This window comes from Lactuca saligna, chromosome 5, assembly GCF_052625555.1.
Source record: "Lactuca saligna cultivar CGN05327 chromosome 5, ASM5262555v1, whole genome shotgun sequence".
Lineage (NCBI taxonomy): Eukaryota > Viridiplantae > Streptophyta > Magnoliopsida > Asterales > Asteraceae > Lactuca > Lactuca saligna.
The window spans coordinates 126,147,395-126,164,954 of NC_136421.1; the positions used below are offsets into that span (position 1 = coordinate 126,147,395).

Consider the following 17,560-nt stretch of genomic DNA (forward strand, 5'->3'; position numbering starts at 1 on the left):
TTAGCCGAACGGGTTTGACATGACTATAATTCTCCCTTCATTAAAAGTATTAATGATAAATACTAAGTAAGTAAACTCTAAATAATACCCAATCTTAGTTACTTAGGAAAATGCGAATAAGGTGCTAATCCATGAAATTACACTTTGCACTTTGTTTAAGTCGGTTAGTGGAGCGTGTGTGGTTAACCGACACACTAACTCATATTTAACAAGGTAGGCAAAGGGTAACTTAATGTTTATCATAGTATCGATGGAGCGTGTGTGGTTAACCGGCACATCGATTGAGGGATAAACACTTAAGGGTACCAAGTAATTTGCATGGTTACTTCACACCTTGTTTTGTGATCCTCGGCATCCCAGTCACAAAACCTGAAGGGCACACTCGAGATTGAAACATGCCATTGAACAGTTCAATGAATCTCAAAAGATCTAGGAATTTCAAATCCAATTAAAACCTAATAATACATTTCGTTTATCTTGGTGGAAATTGGTGAATCGTCATTCACCTACCTTCAAATTGTTTTATAGCTTGGATTACGGCATACCTCTTCTAAGTTATAAAATAGTTTGTTGGGTCCTAGCCTTAATATTTCATATTGGGTGTCATATTAAGGACTTTAAGATCAACTATCTTGAATATCTCCTAGAACATGTCTGGTTTAGACATTTATGATCTTCCCAAATCTCTTGAAACAAACTTTCCTAAAAGAAGATGATGTCCCATGGAAATCATACTTCTTTCACCTCCTCCAATTATTCTCCCTACCCCACAAGTTCTTAAAAAGTTTAAGGTCACTCGAGCCCTATTGGCAAGTGAAGGTCTAGGTGTGGTCACATCTTGGAGATGTAGTCACATATTGACAAGCCGGGAGAGTTGGGTGTCAAAGTCTTGAGAAAGTTGGTGGTTCAATCACTTTCTAAGTCACATAGTGAGTTCTTTTGGAACACCTATGAAACAGACTATGACAAGACCCTTAATGATCTTATCTATTTGCTAAGATCAACTTCCTGAAACTTTATGGACATTGACAATAGTGACACAGGAAATCCAGAAAAGCATTCTCTTCCCAATGGAAAGGGATTGACCATAGTTAACTAGGTTGACCAAATGGTAAAGAGAAAAGCTAAGTCTGTGATAGACCCGTGTACCATTATCAAAGGGTCCATATGTTTATATTGCCAAAGTAAGGGTTATTAGTTGCGAAGCTGCCAAATTTACCTAAGGATGTTAAAGTCAATAAGTTTGACTCTACTTCAGGTAAAGTCCACTATCTAACTCTGTTAAGTTTCTATTCTGAGATTCCTGATACATGATGTGACTGGGTCACATGGTAATGTTTTAAGAATCAAAGAAAAGTAAAGGAACTTAAAGAAAGAATATGCTGAATCTGATCGCGTAGATGGATTTCTATCGCGTAGTTTGAAGATCGGATTCTTGAGCTACTTCTTAGGAGTTATGAGATATTGCTTAGGAATAGATAACAACAAGTTTTCATATGGATTGTAAGGATAAGTTTTCCGCAAAGTTTAAAAATAAAAGAAAATTTTGATTTTATTTATTTTAAAAATATCCTTACAATGGCATTTGAGAAAAAAAAAATTGTTGCTTATATGATTCCATTAATAGCAAGAGTGGAAATATGAAATTGATTCCTTCATTTGTGGTAATATCTAAATTTACCAAATAAGGAAAGATTCTCATCATCCAAAGTCTCAATTGGACCGGGACTTGGAATCATGCAAGTTGTATAGCATGATGAATGAGAACTTTTCAAGTATTGGAAAAATTAAGACTAATTACTTATTCACATGGATGTGTGAGTCAAGTAATGGACTAAGGGATCGAGTACATAGTCATGTGCACTGATTAAGTCCACCACAAAAGATATAAGGCTATTCGTCATATTTTACTAGAGTTCAGTAAATATGATTATACTTACAAGCTTAAGTGTAACTCTGAGACATTGGAAAAAGGTTCCAATGTAAGGCAGAGCGAATAAGAAGAATCAAATTAGGCAGAAGGATAAAAGTTTCTCAAATCTGAAAAGATGGGAGAGTACTTTAGTATCAGTTTTGTGATCATCTTAATGATTAAGAAACCATATCAAAATTAGTTCTCTAAGGAAGTCTTAGTTCATTCTTATGACTAAGAAGAAGGGATCTTGAATTGTTGAAATGGTTAAATCAAGAAGATGAGTCATACTTCGTTCCAATACAAGTCTTAGAGTCATACTCCAAGATTGTAACTTGAGTGACATGTCTTTAAGAAGGTTTAAAAACACGTGTCAAATGTAAGAGTAAAAGTTTTCTACTCTTGTACATTTGAAATTGGTAAGTTGTGATGTTTTGGATAAAACAAAGACCAACTTAGGCCAATTGTGTGAAGTGTTTGTCTTGATTAGAATCCACACTATCTCTTGGATGTTTGACAAGGGAGTCTTATAGGTCAAGAGGACAGTGGGAGTCTTAAAGGTCTTGAAATTCTCAAGAACTAATCAAGAATGAAACCTAAAGTTCTTCACTAGCACACGACTTAAGGTTTATAACCGATCGTGTTGACATATTCTGTGCTCATTCCAGTTAAAGTTGGCTTTGCATATGAGTTCTTAGAGTTCTCAATGTGTTGCACAACAACTTGGAAGCAATGGTAGGCCCTTGAGCTACCAGGTGGCAAGAAATTAAGATTGAGTTCAGTCTATATGAGTTTGGATTTGTCATTATCCTTGTCTTGCGACTATGGTTTTGACAATTCACATGGATAAGAACACATACACCATTAAATCTAATTGTCATAAAGTTTCTCTCCGATTCATGAAAATGATGGTGAGGAAACACTTTCACTAAGTAAAATTTAGCTAGATAGCAAATGTGATATTTTGCATTCTCAAAGTCGTTAGTGGAGCGTGTGTGGTTTACCGGCACACTAACCTGGACTTGTGAGAAGTAGCAAAAAGGTCTAACCATTATGATTACGGCATCCCTCTTCATAATTGTTTAGACACACAAATGCGCTATCTAAGGGAAGGCGTATGTTTTTTTGATAAAGTCTTATCAAAACAATCTAGTATCAGAAATCTGAACTTTGGTAAGAAAGTCAATAAAGTATTGATTTCTAGAAGTCCAGCTTATTTCTGAGTACATGTCAAAGCTAGTGGGAGCATAAGTGTTATGCTAATAATCATCATGTTAGTGGGAGCATGATAATTACGATAAGTATTGCAAGCTAGCAATGTTAATTATAGAAAACAAAATGTTTCAATTGGGAAAAGTTGTTTTGCTATAATTAAGGGAGAGGAAATTATACTTCATCTCAAATCTATAAGCTTAGATCGTGAGGTTTTAATCATTTAGTCAAGGATATATATGAATTTCATGTTGGAATGGCTCAACATAAGGAAATTCTGTATATGGGTCCATTATTTGCGTCTTAAATTCGATTATGATTACGGCATCCCTTTTCATAATCTGAATTATGAGAACTTGGCAAATAGAAATGGAAATGTTATAGCAAAAAACTGGTTTAGTCTTTATGTGAGACATCATGAATCGTGTCCCATATGCTTCGGATATAGGATCGATTACATGTGCTATATTCATCCTTTCTAAAATTTTCCAAATGCCTAGGGCATTAAGAAGGGAAAAGGTTTAGAACTGGATATGACTAAAAGGATTAAACAATTGTTGAGGACAATCTAAGGTTTACCAAAGATTGGTTGCTCAAGGACAGTTGGAAGTGTAGTGATAATTCTGGAAGGACCATATTGACATAATCTGTAAGGAGGCAACTCTTGTTCAGAAGTGATAGTCAAAATGGAATCTGGAAATGTTTCAAAGTTAGAATTTTTCCAATATGTTTAAGATTAGGAAACTTAATGCAAGAAGGATGTTTCTAAGGAGCTGATCTCCTTTGGAATACTCTGTAATGATTGTTGCCAAGTCTTTCTGACTTTGTGCATAATCATTACAAGAGGATCAATGCATATAAGTTTAGAATCTAACAGATTTCAGTAAATGGCATGAATTTGGAATTCTTGCATTTGCAGTAAGGATTTGGGAGTGTGAAAAGAGAATCATTGAAGTTATGTTCAATTGATCTAGTTCACAAAGTAAAGATCATAGACAAACATAGTATGCATACTTGGTGTATGGCATGACTAGTGTTTAGAAAACATAGTGTGCATGCTTGGAGCATGGGACAACTTTTGTTTTAAATTCAAGAATAATGTTGATAGCTGAAACAGTATACAATGAATAATGTGTAATCATATGGTGATAAATAAAAGGTGTTTTATTTATATTCATAAGTTCTGAGACCATATTGGATTCAATTATTATTGTGTTTCACTTTGCATGTTTTGACTTCCCGAATAAACTAGGTTATTCTTTCGGAATGACTAAGTTATTCAAACCATCCACAGTCGGTCATATGTTGGAAGTAGATATGAATTAAGACTGTCATGGGTTGGCTTGTAGAGGTCTAAGATGTTGGACAAAGGGCTACAACACTCATGAGTGCTCATAAGTTCTGAGTATTGTATTCAACCCGCGCTCATTGGAATCACTTCATGGATTTTATCACGAGTGATCATGAGACGATAATATCTTATATTCTTCAAACCTAGAGATATGAGTTGTTACTATGAGTTGGTTGTACATTGATTGCACGAAAATGCATTGGTAACTCGATGTTATTAAACGTGTCTTTGTGTATGATTCAACAAGTAGTAGAACAAGCCATATGAGTCGAAGTTTATCCATTCCTTTTACCTTCGGGATAAAAGCGATATCTGTGGGCCCCTCGATGATTTGATGATGACAAATGGAAGTGCTCGGCCGGGCCAGGACTGATTTGATTTGTTCAATTAGTCAGTCGTCATAAATCGGAAATCGGGAAACAACTAATGGACAGATAGAATGATTATAATCCATGTCTCAGTCCATATGATATCTAGAATGGAGGAATATATGATCCCTTATCTAATGGAAAAGTCATTGACAAGATCAGAGTTCATCTACAAGGTCAGAGTTCGACAGAAGCTTTTGAGAGCTACGATTGCTAGTTGGTTCCTGAAGTCATATGCAATAATAGTTTTAGACTTATCCAAGTGGGAGACTGTTGGATTAATGTCTAAGTCCATAACTATAATTGGTAAGACTTGACCCGACCCGGCATGGTCCATTTGGGTTGCATGGCATCATGCACTACTAAAATGAGAGAAATAACACTTAAGGTTTGTTAATATATTATAAGTTCTAATATATTAATAAGGTTATTTAATTAGTATTGATCAAGAATTAATTTGGAATTAATTAAGTGATCAAAAGGAGACTAATTAAATATATGGGTTGATTGTGTAAATCATTCATTCTTATATATGTGGGCTTGTGATCCAAGATTCCTTATGTTGGACTAAGTCCATGGGGTGACCCATGGATACTCCATGGAGGTTAAAATCCATGGAGCATAAGGAATAGGTAAAGTCATGAGTTACATGGTGTAACCCTAATAGCCACCATATAAAAGAAACCCATGGCTCAAGAAATCGATACTATGTGTGTGTATGAGGGCTAGACGATTTCATGAAGTGTTCTAATTTCTCTCAAGTTATTCCAAGTGTATTTGGTGTTGTGTGAACCATTTGAGGTGTCACACTTGGGGCACTAAGCACTCAAGCTTCATGAAGACAAGCACCATTAAAGAGGTATGTATTCTATCTTGTTATATTGATATTTTGTATGCTAGATTAGGATAATACCTTGGATGTTCATATTTGCATGTATAATAGAGAAAACATAGATCCAAGGTATTTAGGGTTGCATGTACACTTAGGAGTGTTAGAATGCTCATAACCCAACACCAACAAGAGGCTATGAAGGAGGAACATCGGAAGAGCGAGCGTATTGTGGGTCAGGTTTCCTCTTTCGACTATGATAACCGAGGATTGTTGTCCATCCATTGTAGGGTGTGGGTCCCTTATCATGGAGGCGTGCGTCAGACATTGATGGAGGAGGCTCACAAATCCATGTTTTCTATCCATCCCGGGGTGACGAAAATGTATAGGGATCTTCGTCTTGACTATTGGTGGCCCTGCATGAAGCGGGACGTAGCATGGTATGTGGAGCGGTGCTTGACCTGCAGGAAGGTCAAGGTCGAACATCAAAGGCCACACGACAAGATGCAGCCATTAGGTATTCCCATGTGGAAATGGGAAGATATCACCGTGGAATTCATCACCAAACTTCCCAGGACCACGCGGGGGGGGGGGGGGGGGGGGGTGGATTCCATATGGGTCATTGTGGATCGGTTGACTAAGAGCGCCCATTTTATACCAATCCAGGAGAGTATATTGGTCGAGAAGTTGGCCGACATCTACATTCAAGAGGTGGTGGCGAGGCACGGGGTGCCAGTGTCAGTGATTTCAGACAAGGATGTGCGGTTTACTTCCAGGTTCTGGAAGAAATTCCACGACGAGTTGGGTACTCATCTCCATTTTTACACCGCATTTCACCCGCAGACGGATGGTCAGAGCGAGCGGACCATCCAGACTCTAGAGGATATGTTGCGGGAATGTGTGCTTGACTTCAGTGGTAGCTGGGACACTTACCTCCCATTGGTTGAATTCTCCTACAACAACAGCTACCACACGAGTATCGATCGGCCTCCCATTCAGATGTTATACAGGAGAAAGTGCAGGACCCCAATATGTTGGGGTGAGGTTAGCCAGAGGGTCATGGGGAGCACCGAAGTGGTGCTCAAGATGACAGAGAGGATTCAACAGGTTAGGAGCAGGCTCCAGACTGCATAGAGTCGGCAGAAAAGCTATGCCGACAAGCATCGTTCAGGCCTGGAGTTACAGGTTGGGGATATGGTTCTCCTGAAGGTATCGCCTTAAAAAGACATCATCCGGTTCAAAAAGCGGGGCAAGTTGGGCCCTAGGTACATCGGACCTTTCAGGGTTATAGCCCGGGTGGGCAAGGTGGCGTACAGGCTGGATCTGCCAGCCGAACTTAGTCAGATCCACAACACTTTCCATGTCTCCCAGCTGCGAAAGTGCCTGGTGGACGACTCGACAGTGGTGCCCCTGGAGGACATTCAGGTTGATGACAACCTGAATTACATCGAGCGGCTTGTGGCAATCCTCGATCAGAATTCGAAGGATCTGAGGAACAAGAAGGTCGAGCTGGTGAAGGTGCAATGGCAGCACCGAAAGGGCTCGGAGTGGATGTGGGAGCCAATGGAAGAGATGATGGAGCATTATCCGGAGCTTTTCCAGGATTGAGCAGCAGACTTCAAGGACGAAGTCTAAAATAAGTAGGGGAGATTTGTAGCACCCGGTTCCTGGTATATATCTCATTCAAGTACTTCTCACATTTTGGAATGGACTCAGCGAGTTGTAGGCCCAACTCATCGAGTATAAGCGACTTGGACCCGGAGGATAAGTGGAGTACTCGTCAAGTCGGCATCAAGACTCGAAGAGTAGACCCTGTATGGACAAAACCCTAATCCAAGGGTTTGCACCCTATTTAAACATCTTATTCAGCCTCCCTCGTCCCCTATGCTCTCAGAATACCTCACATTAAACCCTAATCATCTTTGGTGAAGATCTAAGGCCTCTTTGTTGTATTTTGGTGGTTTGTGATCACAAGAAGGAAGGAAAAGCTTGAAGAGCCAAGAGGAAATAAGAAGATCCCGAATTTTGTGTTGCATCTATAGTTCTTTGGAGGTATAAAGTTTATACCTTACTCATTCATGTTCTAGATCCCTTTTTGGAGTGAATTAGGGCTTTAAGGAGCCATTCTTGGTGACCAACTATGAGTGCAAGCATGGTTGAGGCTAAGACTCCAGATCCAAGGTCCTTAAGGGACTACAAGACATAAAGTGGTTGACTTTGGGGCCTTAGATAGGCCCATGCATTTTGAGAGTTTCTTTTAGAGCCTTTTGAGCTTACTCTCCCATACATGCACGTAAAGATCGATCTTAGAAGCATAAATTTATCTTTTGGACAAGTGTTGTACATCATAAATCGAGAAATGAGACTTGAACAACCCCGACTCGGCGAGTTGTTCTTGGGACTCGGCGAGTCCGAGGCTTGACTCCCCTTTTCTGTTAGGGTTCAAAGGAACCCAATTGAGTGTTAGAAGGGTTTAGAGGGTCCAAGGGAGTGACCCAACGCATTGGACTTAGACATAGACCTGGAGTTCATAGGACTCGACGAGTGCATGAGCAGACTTGGTGAGTCCAAGGCAATCACCCAACCTTTTAAGATGAACTCGACGAGTTGTTCATACAACTCGGCGAGTCAAGGACAAGGCTTGTTTAGAGGACGAGGATGAACTCGACGAGTTGTTCATACAACTCGGCGAGTCGGATGAAGGTTCATTCGAGGTTGTTTTAGAATGAGAACTCGTCGAGTCATTGCTAAACTCGACGAGTAGAAGCGTGAAGAAAGGCAGATGAAGGGTAGCGACTCGACGAGTTGGAGGCCCAACTCGGCAAGTCAGGTCAACTGGAAGTTGACTTTGACTTGGTTAGGGGTAAAATAGTCAATTTACCCTGAGAACAGTTATCAGTGTCTGACTAAGTGTTTTATGGGAATTATAACCGGAGGATCACCGGAGCAGCAATCGGACATCTGTCGATTAGCTTTTCAACAGTCAACCTTACGAGGTGAGTTACCTTCCAGTAGGGGTGGGTCTACGGTACCAATGTCGGCCCACCAGTAGGAGATTATGGGTGAGATGGTTATCTTTGTGATAATTTTCTGGTTTCTATATATGTGCTAAGTATGTGTTAGTAGTAGTAGGGCGCGCTAGCCCCTGGTTACCGGTTGAAAGATACCGAAGACGATTACCAGTTGAAAGATACCGAAGGGATGGACAAACTCACATATCTATAGTTGTATGCTTATGATATGTCATTATGTAACTTAGTATGCCTATGTATGTTATCATGAAATCAATATGTTATGACATGTAATATGTGATAGGGGTAGGGGTGAAATAGTCCCCAAAATCCGGTTGAAAGATACCGAAGGGGAGGTTAGTTCCTGGATACCAGTTGAATGATATCGAAGGGGAGAGTAGCTCCCGGTTAGCATTTGAAAGATACCGAAGGGGAGGATAGTTCCCGGCTACCGGTTGAAAGATACCGAAGGGTCTCGGTTACCGGTTGAAAGATACCGAAGGGGTGGGTAGCTCCCGGTTACCGGTTGAAAGATACTAATGACTATGTGATATGGGTATAGTGGGGGAACTCACTAAGCTTCGTGCCTACAATTTCAATTTCAATTTTGGTTTCATGTGTAGCAGCGCATCACACACACATGTTTTCCGCATGGATTTTCCTGGGAGTCTACTCTGAATTATTTTACTTTTGTACAAAATGGTTTTTATGGTGACATGTTTTGGATTATTGACATATTGATTGGGACATGAGATATCATTATGAACGTTTTTATATCAATGGTTTTTATGTTATAATCTATTTAAAAATGAAATTTTTGGCCTTGAATTTTGGGATGTTACAAGTTCTCTCATAACAGATATCTCTCAAATATTAAGGTTTATAACCCTCACAATCTCGACTAAATCTTTAATTGTAATATTTACTCTGAATCTCACCAACGGATCCATAATAACACCATACCACGAACACCTGTAACATATACTCTAGTCTATCAAACCCCGATGACTATCACATATAATAATTATACAATAATGGGGTAAAATATACCTCAACAAGTCTCGTACTCAACCCCATATCTCTCGTATAATGATATATCTCCTCCGTTATAATCTCCCGTGAACAATTCGCGAGCAACATCTCTGATCCCGCATGCCAAAACTCTCCCAAATGACACAAAATGCTCATATTTATAATCTAGGCATCAACATGTTGTGGCCATATTTACACCACGTCGTGGTGACCAACTAGATCTCAGTTTTGCCACGTATCACCTCCTTATGCCACACGTCTCTTAGCATTTGACACGTGTCTCAATGACTCATCTTTTACCACGTCGTGGCTAGTATACCACCATGTTGTGGTGGTCTTAAAGTTGACCGTTGACTTTCTTGAAATAGCAATGTACTTTCATCTTAACTTCAACAACCATAACATTCTCATACGAACTTTGTTTTCGATGATCTTTATATCCACACAACCGTATCAAAGAAAACTACAACCTCCCTTTAGTAATCTTTTGCTTAGGAGTTATATTTCTCGTTATAATGCAGTATATGAAGAGGTATACATATCACTTAGCGAAACTCATTGTTGTTTCACCACTTGAGTCTACCCTTGGATATATTTACATCAAGTACATCTTATAACACACACTTTGAGATATTTGGATCATCATATGTCTCGTAATAGTAAGTGTCATGAAAACAAGTGTCACAACAATCGTCTTTACCTATCAACAACAATTGTTTGTCTCATATGAACATGCATGGGAGGAACAACGGGGGTTCCAAGGTAGCCAATGCTACCCCTTAAACTTTCAAGCATAAAGTAAAAAAATTGGAAAATTTTCCAGCATGCTACCCCAAAATCAAATATGTTACACCTTGGATTTTTTCCTGGTTCCCCAATGTGAACATATATAAACCATCATAATTTTCTTTCTCTTAATTTCTCGATGATCCCAATAATTTTGTAGTTGTCATATCCATAATCTTCGTCACCCTTGTAACAATAGTTATTATCTCCCATGTGCATGTCCAAACCATCATACTCTTCATTCCTTTAGTTTTTCGATGATCCCAACAAATTTCTAATTGTCATATTCGTAATCTTCTTTTCCCTGACACTAATAGTTGGTTGTCGCCTGTGTGCATGTCCAAAACCATCATAATTCATTCCCAAAGACGACATAGGATTAAATATATACTTTTGGGGTTGATGTGAAATATAATGAAGTGTAGGGTGGCTATTGAGCAAATCATAAGTGTGAGGAGCAAAACGAGATAACGCAATAAGTAGAAGGATTTGATAACTTGTTGCAAAAGCCAGGATCCTATACTAGTCCGAAATCGGTAAAAGAGAACAGAAGCAACAAATCTCTCCCAACTAGGGCTTTTTTCCTTCTTTGCTCTTCGAAAACCTTCGCAACTACGAGAATGGATCGCGATGCTACTGCAGATGTTAATGCTCCTCACTCCATGGGGACAACAATCATCGGAGTTACTTACAACGGCGGCGTTATCCTGGGCGCCGATTCCCGGACCAGCACCGGTAAAATGAGCCCCCTTTTGTTAACTATAAACAAACAACACCGGTCCTGTTATTTTATCCGTTTTAATCGTTTCGATGTGTTAATATGTTGTTTTGGTGGCTGAATTTTATCTTGATTAGGGCTGTACGTGGCTAATCGAGCGTCTGATAAGATCACACAGCTGACCGACAATGTCTACATCTGTCGTTCTGGATCGGTATTTCCTCTATTGCTTAAATATCACTGTTTTTTTACAGTTATACTCAGTAGTTCATAGTTTCAAGGATTATCTATTAGCCTGAAGTTATTATCTGCAACGAGCATGTACACATTTAACTTCATCACAGTAACTAATACTTGAAGAATTTCATAATTTCATCCAGTGTTTAGTATCTACGACTAATATCCCCAACAATATCTTCATCCTCGTAGATTAGTTGGTGTAATTAAGTGCATTGTCATTTAGGAAAGAGGGCCTGAAGTCTGTAATGAACAAATGGAGAATCTTATCTTCCTAACATACACAAAGTTAACAGCTGGAATTTTTCTGTTATTGCAGGCTGCAGACTCTCAAATTGTCTCGGATTATGTTAGATATTTTCTTCATCAGCACACGTGAGTAGATTACTCTTTGTTTCTTATTATCCAACTTTTGTTCTTCATGTTGGATGTATTTCTGATTATATGATAAAACCAACTTCTCTTGATGAAAGAAACAACAGAAAATATCCGGAATTGAACAAAACAGCTCTACTTTCTATACATGTTTGAATCATTTCTCCTATGATATCTGAGAATACATGTTCACCTGATTGACTTGTATCTATGAAAGTATACAGAAGTTGAAATTGTTGTTACTGATATATCTTTGTTTTTTACACAGGATTCAACTGGGTCAACCTGCTACTGTGAAAGTTGCTGCTAACCTTGTTAGACTTTTATCTTATAACAACAAGGTTTGCATTCTTTTTCTACATTTTAATCACTAGCATAATGCTTACTTTTTTTTTTCCAATTGATTTATATGGCTAAATTAGTCCATTGAAATATATGATTGTGCTAAATATTTATATATATATATATATATATATATATATATATATATATATATATATATATATATATATATATATATATATTTTCTTTTATTAATTTTATAGAACATGTTGCAAACGGGTATAATCGTTGGTGGTTGGGACAAATATGAAGGTGGAAAAATATATGGAATCCCTCTTGGTGGAACAATTCTTGAGCAGCCATTTGCCATTGGAGGTTTTTTTTTTTTTTTTTTTTTTTTTTTTTAATTAAAAGTAGGCAAATAAATAAATAAATAAAAACAATATATTAATGGTTAATCTCGTTTAGGATCTGGGTCGAGCTATTTGTATGGGTTCTTTGATCAAGCATGGAAGGATAACATGACCAAGGAAGAAGCTGAGGTTAAAAATAAAAAAATAAAAAACTTTCTAGGGCTATTTTTTATAATAAGGGCATTTTCGTCTTTTCTCCCATATTCACATTTATGATTTTTTTTTGTTAGCAACTGGTGGTTAAGGCTGTTTCACTTGCCATTGCGCGAGATGGTGCTAGTGGAGGCGTTGTCCGCACTGTCATTGTAAGTAAAAAAAAAAAAAGATATTTTAAAATGCAAGAAATAAATCATACTTTTATATTTCTTCCTATTACAACATTGTAATTTGAAATTCTATTATAAATTTGCTATGATTGATAGATTTTTTTGGAAACAAACTAGATTGTTATTTCTTGGATTTAATTGGAAGTGGTGGTTGTGTAGATAAACTCGGAGGGGGTTACAAGGAACTTCTACCCTGGTGATAAGCTTCCTCTGTGGCATGATGAGGTGGAGGCACATGATTCGTTGCTGGATATCTTGAATGCTGCAAATCCTGAGCCCATGAGCACTTAAAAAAAACTTGTTTGGAATTGCAATTGAATTGTTCTTATGATAGTAATTACTACTACTTCCTAATGTACCTTTTGTACTCTTTGTTTTACAGAATTTGGTTCTTTTGGTTTAAGGTTTTATTACTTTGAGCTTTCATGGTTGTTGCTTGTATTTGGTTTGGTTAGTTGTCCTTTTATTGTATTGTGATTTTAACATAGGTTGAGTGGACAAATAATGCTTCTTTTTATCCCATTCACCTAATAATGTGGAACTAAAACTGGCTCTAGACAAAAGATGTGAATACACTCCTCATTCTAGACCTTTTGTTTGTGCAGAAGATGCGAATACACGATAGAAAGCAACACCAAATCTTTCCTGATGGAAATAGGGCTTTCACTAGAAGCAAATATTATTACATCTTCATTGATGAATATAATTTCTCGTGAGATTCTAGGAGGGGTACTAGGAATGAGCTGAAAGTTTGGTTGGAAGGCTTTGGAGGAAAAAGGCGAACGAAATATTTATTGTAAAGGGGTGAAATGGTTAATGATTACAAGTATGTATTGGTAAGCAAATTCTATACTTAAATGGGTTATCGTACTAACTCTAAGATACATAAGGGAGAGTGGAGGATGACACATAAAGATGAGATGATTAAAATGGATAGCAACCACATGAGTTTGGGTGACAAGAAATTCAGTGATTCTACAAGAAAATTTCTAAAGGGTTACTATGAAGTTGGCTTTGTTGTATGTTTGGCCGATTAAGAAGCATGAGAGGAAGATGTATGTCACATAAATGAGGATAATGCAGTAGATATATGATGGGGTTACAACTTTATCCCTAAATTTTTATTATTTATATTTTATATATGTTAAAATAATTTATGTTATATTATATTTCCCTTGTTTTTCAAATTGTATTACAACTTTTTTTTTTTCTTTTTTCGGACTGTATATAAGAGTTAGCGTACTGAAACCCACATGGCCGAATTTATAATACCAAATTATTATTTATGTTTATGTTTATGTTTATTTTAGTCATGGCATAGTTGGTGTATGGTTTCTGAACTTTTATGATTCTGATTGGTCATTGGGTATGTAATTCAAAATCAACAACTTGTTTTTCTCTTTTTCAATTGAAATTCATCATAACGCACCATTGCTGCCGACTCAGAAATCAACTATCATTAATCCAATCCAGATGTTTTTTTTTTCAATAATTGTTTAGGACTAGTTGAATTATAACTATAGACTTGGGATTTAATTTCTTTGATAAGTTTGTTATTTTTGTTATAATTATTGAATGTTTATTTTTCTTGATTTTATGAGATAGATTTTTTTTTTTTTGTTTGGATGTTGTTGAGTATGATATAATTGTGTTATTCACTTTGCACAAATGGATGGATTAAGTAACCACAAAACCAATATGCAAAAAAAAAAAAGAGCCTATAAAAACATAGAAATACCCGAATATGAATCATCATAAAAACAAGATTGAATTCAACAAGTGCAATTCAAGTCAAGGGTTTTTTATTTTCAGACTATACAGATATATGGATCTTTCAAAAGATTGTTGGCATATCATTCTGGTTTATAGTAGGATTCATAGGTTACAACTCTCGGCTTAGATTCTTCTTCCACAAACCCCATTGTCATATTCACAAAATCTTTCATCTTTGATTCCCTCCACACCTACCAACAAACATACATACCCACATTTCATTCCTTTCCAAACCCAAACACACTACATCACATCACATTCTGTGTTTGACATGTATTGGACTGAGGCTGAGACTGATACAGTAGAACAAAAGTAACAATTTTTTGTCTCACCCAAAGAGATGGGGCACTGACTCACCTTCAATCTCTTACCTGTGTAAAAGACGTGAATGCCCTCATCCATATCGTAAAAACAAACCACTTTTTAAAATGCATTGGACCGAGATTGATATAATTCGGCAAGGACTCACACTTGTTTGTGCAAAAGACGTAATTGCCCTCATCATTGTGTAAAAATTGTAATTGAATATGAAAATTGTGATACCTCAAAATCCCATTCTCCATATAAATTGGTGTCATTACTCTTGGCCCAGACATATGTATAAGCCTGTAAGACATCAGGGGTATCCTGTGGAAACAATTAAATGATGTAATTGTAAATTTGTAATGTAAGTGGTTTTTGTCTACCATTTTGTATAATTACCTTTAAGGAAACATCAACAACCCTCTTTTCATATTCAAAATCCTCAAATTTATCCAGAATTTCTAATTCTGGAAGAGTGATCCCCAATAAAACCTACAGCAACACAATTAGAATGGTGAAATGAGCATAAAATCGAGAAGATTACATGAAATAAATGACAAACATACCCTCCCTGTAACTTTCTTGTTTTCTACAGGTAGAATGGCAGGATAAACACGCCCTTTGATGCTAAACCTATGACTACAAAAACAAGTTTTCATAATTCATAAAAATATAAATCTATGCTATAAAAGGTCATGTCATTCATGATGTTAGTTGATAAATATAACAAATATAGAGTTCAATTATATATCAGAAGCCTATATACAATAATACAACCAGCTTCATTGCTTCTATTCTCAACATTTTGAAAACTTGTTTTGTTAGTTTTGTCATTTATTTGTCCAAGAAATTTATCTAAATTATATGCTGTTAAACTTTGTATTTCTTTGTGATACAGGGAGTATATGTATGTATAACAAAAGCAAACAGATAAAAAATTGATCCGAACTAGTGAGGGCTACTTTAATATTAGCATAATTATGAGCAAATCAACCTCAGCTAGAAGCTTTAACTCGTGAACAATAGCCCAATTTCCAAAGAATGACTACGATTGCAGGAATCGATTAAACCTAGATAAATTTAGGGCTTCTAATCGATTAAAACGTAACATCCAGAGTCATATGAACAAGAAATTTAAATACAATCAATAAATCAAAATTCAAATTACTGAGTGAGAAAGAGAGACTGACTAGCCGTGAAGGATGGCAGGAGAATTTTGAGGGATGCGGCGGAGGAGAACACGAACAACGTCGTCGGCTAATAGACTGCCGTAAACAAACACATTATGATTACTACCGCCGTTTGCGCTAGCGTTACCACCGCCAGCGCCACCACAGCTGCCTACTCCTGCTGTAAGGGAATTCGCCGACGCCATAGAATGATTAGTTCAATGCGATTATTGCTTTTGTAATGGAATTCGCCGATTAACGAAAAGAACAAGAAGCTAAAAAACGAATTGGATGAATGAAAAAGATTCACAAAGTTTGGAACAATTGGCTTTGGCTGATTGGTGGTTATGTCGTTATTTACATATTTATCAGTTTCAAGCTTTTGACGAATTGCACTAATCACCCTACAGTTTCACTCATCGGACTCAGTCTGTCACCACTATTTTTTAGGGTTTATTTTGGTGATGATAAAAGCTACGGGAGTGATATCTGTATTTGTATTTTTAATACATCAAGTCATCAATTAATTTTTGTTTTTGATTTTTATATTTTTGATTATCTTTTTAGTTAAAAATGGTATAAAAGTAAAACATTTAATTGGTTTTTAAACAGGTAAATGACACAAAAGTTGTTAACTTTTCAATTTTTTTTTTTTTTTTTTTTTTTTTGATTTTGACACCGTATTCTTTTTCTGCATTCAATTTTTTGTAATTTTGACCGGTTGATGTTAGATCAAACAGTTACATGAAGACATGAAGAAAAATAAAAATAAAAAAACAAAAAACACAATGTTTTCAATTTTTTACAATTTTGATACTAAGATTTCAACTTACAACATAAATGAAAAAAACATATACAAAGACATAAAGAAACAAGAAACATTCCTAATTCATTTTCAAATAATAGCATTTACCATAGAAATAATGTAGATATTGAAACATGATCACCTAATAGATATATTTTTTTTATAAACCCCTTTAATTAATCATGTAGGTGTAACCCATGAATAATATATCATTTACTCTTGATTATTAAATTATCACTTAAGCCTAGATATTAAAGAATAACCCAAGGACAAAATTAGTACTTTACTCTATTTAGTTATATTTCAAAATTTTAACTTCACTTTGGTTTCCATATTGATTTTTGGGTTGACAATTGGTTTAATCGTGGATTTGGATTTAATTTTTGATTTAAACATGGAGGAGTTAAAGAAAATAGGCAAGATGAAGGAAATCAAATGAAAGCAAAAAAGGAAAACCAAAATGCCCTTTCAAAAATAATCAATTGCATGTCACATGACTGTTATTAGAATTTAAAAAAGTTTTGCCATATGTATTTTCATTTAATATAAATTTTTATATACCCTTGATATCCTTTATATGCTTTTTATTTCAAAAATCTTTTATTAGACTTTTTTTTAATTATTATTATTTGTTATTTGTTGTTGTTGTTATTATTAT

General features: G+C 36.3%; 2 protein-coding genes across 2 annotated transcripts; one reads left to right on the top strand and one right to left on the bottom strand.

The window, feature by feature from the left end:
- Window positions 1-11,011: 11,011 nt before the first annotated feature.
- PBA1 (N-terminal nucleophile aminohydrolases (Ntn hydrolases) superfamily protein) lies at window positions 11,012-13,278 on the top strand. Its single transcript, XM_078957191.1, has 8 exons — window positions 11,012-11,236; window positions 11,357-11,433; window positions 11,776-11,831; window positions 12,100-12,172; window positions 12,377-12,488; window positions 12,582-12,655; window positions 12,757-12,831; window positions 13,012-13,278. Exons 1-8 carry the CDS (start codon window positions 11,122-11,124, stop codon window positions 13,141-13,143), a joined length of 714 nt encoding a protein of 237 aa, XP_078813317.1. The 5' UTR covers window positions 11,012-11,121; the 3' UTR covers window positions 13,144-13,278.
- Window positions 13,279-14,587: 1,309 nt separating this feature from the next.
- Window positions 14,588-16,574, bottom strand: LOC144998415 (AIG2-like protein D). Its single transcript, XM_078958189.1, has 5 exons — window positions 16,119-16,574; window positions 15,495-15,567; window positions 15,328-15,420; window positions 15,169-15,252; window positions 14,588-14,816 (listed from the first exon to the last, which is right to left on the bottom strand). Exons 1-5 carry the CDS (start codon window positions 16,301-16,303, stop codon window positions 14,706-14,708), a joined length of 546 nt encoding a protein of 181 aa, XP_078814315.1. The 5' UTR covers window positions 16,304-16,574; the 3' UTR covers window positions 14,588-14,705.
- Between the last annotated feature and the right edge of the window lie 986 nt (window positions 16,575-17,560).